The sequence below is a fragment of the Populus euphratica genome, unplaced genomic scaffold, assembly GCF_000495115.2.
Source record: "Populus euphratica unplaced genomic scaffold, PopEup_1.0 scaffold168.1, whole genome shotgun sequence".
In the NCBI taxonomy this organism is placed as follows: domain Eukaryota; kingdom Viridiplantae; phylum Streptophyta; class Magnoliopsida; order Malpighiales; family Salicaceae; genus Populus; species Populus euphratica.
Window position 1 is genome coordinate 597738 of NW_011500000.1, and position 6880 is coordinate 604617.

Below are 6880 nucleotides of genomic sequence, written 5' to 3' on the forward strand. Positions count from 1 at the left end.
ACATATACAAGTCCTATTTGACACTATGATCTAATTATGTATTTTAAAGTTTTTGAATTAATTTTTTAAATTGTTTATATATACTAATATTAAATTTCTTATATATATATATATATTAATATTTAAAATAAATTTAAAAAATAAAAAAAATTATTTTAATATTTTTTTAAATAAAAAAAATTTCAAAAAAAAAAACCCCACAGACAACTTGTTATACGTCTCGCTTAAATGGACTTGTAATCGTCCATGGTACAAAATCGGTCTGGTCGCTCATTACAGTATTTGTTGTCGGAATGAATAGTAATAAAAATAAGAAGAGAAAGGGAAAGGGGCAAAAGTGGAAAGACAAAAAATTGAAGCGGAAAGGGTTTGTAAATAAGTATAACCTTAACCTAACAGCACACTGTACCGACCTATAAATAATCACGCAGACACGTGAACAAAGCCTCTTTCAAGCTCCACGGCGCAGATCCGAGGAGTTTGGGATTTCTGATTTCGCACTACATACTTTAAGTTCATACACTCTCTCCACTTTTCTTTCTAGCTATCAATCACTTGCTTACTACCAGGTATTTCTCTTTCTTTCTCTATGCAAAAAGTATAGTTACTTTTGTGGGTGTCTGTGATGCTGGTATGTATTGCCTGCTGCATGGGTGTTTTGATTGGTCGATTTCTTGTATTTTTTTCTTTTAGCTAGGCTATCTGGGATTTTCTTTTTGAGATCTGGTATTGATCTGTTTTTTCTTTTGCTGGTGAAGTTTTGACCCTTTTCGTTATATTATTTTTTGGAGCTTTTAGGGTCTGTTTAACTGGAAATTACAGTTGTTTTTAATCTGGGTCTGGTCTTGTTGGAAATAAGTTCAAAATAAAGAATTCTTCTTATTTTAGTTTGGAAATAGATTCAGAGCTTTGTATCATTGGAAGTTTAGTGTTTCGGTGTGTTCGTATGCTTTTGATAACAGCTCTTAAGAGATTGTCTGATAATCCTTTTATGCTGTTTTATTATATTATAGTGGCTCCTTATGTTAAAACATAATAATTTAATTTAATTTAACGGATATTTAACTTGTTGAGCAAGTTCCGCACCGCTATAATACCACACGTATGATTTATAATGATGCCTTGCTGCATGTTTGTAACTTCATAAATTGAATTCAATTCGGAAGTTTTAGTAAAATCTCGTGTTTAAAACCCTTTTGAGTGTTAAGAATTGAATTTCAAATGAAATTTAATCTCTAAAAGTACTACAAAAGTAAATCAGAGTTTAATCAATGTACAACTTTAAAGTAGAGAAATTTAATGTTAAAATTAACTTTCTCAAAATACCCATCTAGCTCTTTCTTTTTTTAAAAAAAAAAAACCTTTGAAGAAATAAGATAAAGGTGATGAGAGTAATATAGGAAACAAAATGAATTGAATTTTATCCCCTCCAATCATGTGAACTCAACTTATTTATCAACCAAATTCAAATCAAACACTATATTGAATTCAGCTACAGCAGATAATTGGTCCCAAAAAACGCATTACATCATGTTTGTAACCCTCTGCATTGAATTCAATTTAGAGGTTTTAATAAAATCTCATGTTTGGAATCATTTTGAGTGTTAAGAATTGAATTTCAAATGGAATTTAATCTTTAAAAATGCTACAAAAATAAACTGATCAACCTCTCTAATTTACAATTCTAATTTATATTTCCAAAGTGAAGAATCTCTCTCTCTCTCTAACATTGAAGAAATAAGATGAAGTTGATGAGAGTAATATAAGAAACAAAATGAATTGAATTTTTACTTCCAAAGATGTGAATTCAACTTATTATAGAGCTTGTGTCTGTTCTGTATTGACATGCCTATCTAACAAAAGTTCAAGCCCTTCTGGACTATTGCCTTAATCTGATTTTTTTGGAGGGGCGGGTGAAACAGTGTCTGATTGTAAGGATTTATGTACAAAATATCAGTTTATTGTTTGCCCCTTGCATGTCTCATCCAGACATTAAAAACAGAAGTTTAATGCTTGTACTCCTCTTTTTTGTTTGGTTTGCAAGTTTGGCTCTTCTGTGACAAGTGAAATATATTCATTATCTTTAGTGGTGATATTAACACATATTTTTGCTTTTCAATATGGTTGTGCCCCCACCTCAATAACTTCATGCTATGGCTTGAATGCTCTCCATGGTTTCCCTTTTTACTCATTTACAATTATGGAAGCATCTGATAGGTGCTGTCAGCAGGATATGTTGTACTTGTTCAGCATGCATGTCATTATTCCTTAATCCACAAGTTAAATATTCATCATCTTTAGTGGTGATGTTAATGAATATTTTTGCTTTTCAATATGGTTGTGCCCTCACCTCAATAACTTCATGCTATGGCTTGAATGCTCTCCATTGTTTCCCTTTTTACTCATTTACAATTATGGAAGCATCTGATAGGTGCTGTCAGCAGGATATGCTGTACTTGTTCAGCATGCATGTCATTATTCCTTAATCCACAAGTTAAATATTCATCATCTTTAGTGGTGATGTTAATGAATATTTTTGCTTTTCAATACGGTTGTGACCCCACCTCAACTTCATGCTATGGATTCAATGCTCTCAATTGTTTCCTTTTTACTCATCTGATGGAAGCATCTGATAGATGCTGTCAGCAGGATTTTTTTTAATTTTTTAACATCATGTCATTAACCTTAATCCACAAGTTTTTTTACCTGTTCAACATCATGTCATTAACCTTAATCCACAAGTGACAAATGGTTTCCTCTGTGCAGTCATGGCAGGTCTGGCACCAGAAGGATCGCAATATGATGCTAAGCAATATGATGCCAAAATGAATGATCTGTAAGTTCCTTATTTGAAACTCTAGCTGAATAGCAATAGTTATTTTCATTGGAATATATAATTGACTTCCATGCATGTGTTGACAACGATGCAGGCTTGCAAATGATGGGCAAGATTTCTTCACAATGTATGAGGAGGTTTTTGAAACCTTTGATTCGATGGGATTGCAAGAGAACCTTCTGAGGGGCATCTATGCCTATGGTAGGTATTGACTGGCTTCATATCTTCGCATGTTCTTTCATTTGGCATCTTAATCAGTTGATGTTAAGATATGACTGTTCTAGTTGCAGTAGCTACCCTGTTCTTTAGGTTCTTTTGTTTTGCATTTTAAAAAATCCAGGTCTGCTGGAATCATGATATTTGACCTATGATTACTGTTTGCTTATTGGAGAACTTCTTACCCTTCTTTTACTATGTTTAGATTCTGTTTGGTTCCATGTCTTTCTTTCTTTCTTGTTCTGATTGATGCATTGTAATCTTTCTTTTCAAGGTTTTGAGAAGCCATCTGCAATCCAGCAAAGAGGAATTGTTCCATTTTGTAAAGGCCTTGATGTGATTCAGCAGGCACAATCTGGAACTGGGAAAACAGCAACTTTCTGTTCTGGCATTCTCCAGCAACTTGATTATGGTCTGGTGCAATGTCAAGCATTGGTCCTGGCTCCCACAAGGGAACTAGCACAACAGATTGAAAAGGTTATGCGAGCACTTGGTGATTATCTCGGTGTCAAAGTTCATGCTTGTGTTGGTGGCACAATTGTTCGTGAGGACCAACGCATTCTTCAAGCTGGTGTTCATGTTGTTGTTGGCACACCTGGTCGTGTGTTTGACATGTTGAGAAGGCAGTCACTTCGGCCAGATTACATTAAAATGTTTGTCTTGGATGAGGCTGATGAAATGCTTTCACGTGGTTTCAAGGATCAGGTTTGCATCCATAGTGGCTTCAAAGTTTTGTTTTCTTTGCCTGTTCAGAGACTTGAGAGCTCTTAGTTGGCTTTTTTGTTTTTTAAATTTCTTTTTCTAATACTTTTTTTTCCTGGCTGTCAGATCTATGATATTTTCCAGTTGCTGCCATCAAAAGTACAAGTTGGTGTGTTTTCCGCTACTATGCCACCTGAAGCTCTGGAGATCACAAGGAAGTTCATGAACACGCCTGTGAGGATCTTGGTTAAGCGTGATGAGCTTACTCTTGAAGGTATCAAGCAATTTTATGTCAATGTCGATAAGGAGGAGTGGAAGCTTGAAACACTATGTGATCTATATGAGACCCTAGCCATCACTCAGAGTGTCATTTTTGTTAACACCCGGCGCAAGGTTGACTGGCTGACAGACAAGATGCGAAGCCGTGATCACACAGTCTCGGCTACTCATGGAGATATGGACCAGAACACTCGTGATATCATTATGCGAGAATTCAGGTCCGGCTCTTCTCGTGTTCTCATCACAACTGATCTCCTGGCTCGTGGTATCGATGTTCAGCAAGTTTCCCTTGTCATAAATTATGATCTGCCGACTCAACCAGAAAACTATCTTCACCGTATTGGACGAAGTGGACGGTTTGGAAGAAAGGGTGTTGCTATTAACTTTGTGACAAGTGATGATGACAGGATGCTGTTTGATATCCAGAAGTTCTATAATGTGCTCATCGAGGAGCTGCCATCGAATGTGGCCGATCTCCTTTGATGAGATTTTTTTGTGACGGTTGAGGGAAATGGTATCTTATTTTGCTTGTACTATTTAACGTATTGTTTTCTCTTCGTTCCTGTTTAGGGTTGTTAAATTTTATGTTCAGAGACATCTCTGACAGTTGAATCTCACGTGGGTCCTCCATTATTACAGGCTCTACTTGTTATGAAAGGCTTGTCAGGTCGACTGGTTATCTTAAAGCGTTGTTTGCATGTTGTGTTTTTGTAATGTGCACCCTCCTTTTTCCTTCTATAAGCTGGCGTCAAAATTGTTGCTTGTTCATTGTTCCTCTATAAGCAGAGTATCATTAGGATCCCGTTTTCGTAATATGAATTTTGAATTATTACCATTCGAGTGTGGGTGCCAGCTTGATACAAATTGCTCGTGCTGTTTCATCAATTGGATGAGCAAATTGATCAATTCCCCACTATTCACCTAATGTGCGTGAAATAATACATGATAGCCTGCATGTTTTGCACCATCAATTGGATGAGCAAATTTTTACCCTTGTAAAGCACTTGTGAATCTAATTGGAGTTGATTTTTTTTTTAATTTATTCAAGTTAATTTTTGGTTTTTTGGATGATTAAATGGTGATGTAGAGCTAGAAATGAGTTCTTTTATGGGAAAGAATTGACAATAATGGTTTTAGGGTCCTCCAAGTGAATCCTCAAATCTTTGACCACTCATGTAATTGAAATCTTGATGGATAGACCTACTTCATTTTCCACTATAGACAACGACGAGTTGCCTGTTTTATTTTCTTAAATAAGGTTGACGATACGTCAACTACCCTTGTTAAATAACAGGGAACAAAGACAACGAAAGCTGGGTGGATGCGCATGCCTACCCTTGTAGGACAACACGCATCTACCCTTTTTTTTGCTGGGTTATATGCTTGGCCCATCTATGCCCATGAGTTTTTTTAAACAATCTTAATTAAATCTTAATTATAATAAAATAATTAAAATTATCTTTAAATGTTATTCCATTAAAGAACAATCAATTTGGATTTTATTTTCAAACAAAATTATAATATTGTTTTAGTAGTATCATCAATCCTGTGGTTAACTATTATACATAAATTTACTATTTATATTTATTTTAAATTTTTGGTCATGAATAATCTATGAAAATAGAATTTATATGATGTTAACTATTATAATGTTATGTTTTTTAAATAATTTTCTCATCTTAATTATTCTATTTTCTTTGGTTACTTCAGGCATGATTTTCATTTTTTTTAATGAAACTTGCTTTTCATATAATGATAAGGTTTTTCATTAATAAAATTAATAAAAAATTTATTCATTAAAAAAAAGAAATACATTAATAAGGAATATATATATATATATATATATATTCCGATTATTTTAAATTATTGAAGTTTTTGCAAAAAATAATATCTTAATTGTCTTTATTTTTAATTCAAAAAAAAACATGCTATTGCTAAAAAAGATATTTTTGTAAAAGAATAATTTGTTTAATAATGTATTTTTTAATTAAAAAAACCAGAGTTTAAACTGTAACCTTGCACACAAATATTTACTCTAATCATTAAAAAAAATCAATTTGAAGAATTATCCTTCAACATTAGGCAAGTTACATAATTAATATAAAATAAAAAAGTGTTGTGTTTTTTGTGTGTAGTGATGCACGAAATGGAATTACGATATCTACAATATTGCATATGGAATTAAAAGGAGGAACATCAACTGCGGAAAAAATCCTTGAAGATCATGTTTCTTTTATTAATGATAACTAGTTAGTGTTCCCACGTTACCTTACATTGCAGAAAATATTTTAAGTTAATTTATACTATAAGAGAAAAAAAAAAGATAGCAATATGAATATATTTTTTACCTAAAGATTAAAATGGATATGAATGCAAATTTATACTTCTATTATTATGAATGCATCATACAGATATGACTTATCTATCAAAAATTTAATAAAAAAAAATTAAATTAAATCACAATAATCACTTAAAAGTATTATGAAATTTTCAAAACTATCTAAAATTTTAATTACTATTTAAAAAATAGTTAAACTAACCAATTAAAAAAAAGAGAGGATATTAATTGAAAACTACATTAAAATTAAATTAAATTAAATTAAAATATTAGGTGTTGCTATACTTGAAAGTTGTAGAGGGAGTCTTGCACACTTTTTTTTTCTTGTAAAAAAAGTATCAGATTTTTTATTTTTCAATATAATTTGATATTTTAAAAAGTGATTAGTACTTAAAAGTGTATTTTTATTAAGGTTTTATATCATCATTTTGCACTTGAAGTATCAATAACTCCTTAACTAAAACATATTTTATAATAACATATCTAATAATATAAGATATCTTTAATTT

General features: G+C 32.2%; 1 protein-coding gene across 2 annotated transcripts; it reads left to right on the forward strand.

Annotated features, from left to right (window-relative positions):
• The first annotated feature begins 404 nt into the window (after positions 1–404).
• LOC105140846 (eukaryotic initiation factor 4A-8-like) lies at positions 405–4743 on the forward strand. 2 transcript variants are annotated; one of them, XM_011047848.1, is made up of 5 exons: positions 405–569; positions 2767–2836; positions 2931–3037; positions 3327–3757; positions 3881–4743. In XM_011047848.1, the coding sequence occupies exons 2-5, from the start codon at positions 2769–2771 to the stop codon at positions 4514–4516; spliced, it is 1242 nt and encodes a 413-aa protein (XP_011046150.1). In that variant the 5' UTR covers positions 405–569; positions 2767–2768; the 3' UTR covers positions 4517–4743. The 2 variants fall into 2 exon arrangements, with proteins under 2 accessions (XP_011046150.1, XP_011046151.1); XM_011047849.1 differs by lacking the exon at positions 405–569 and having other exon boundaries at positions 2748–2836.
• The last annotated feature ends 2137 nt before the right edge of the window (positions 4744–6880 follow it).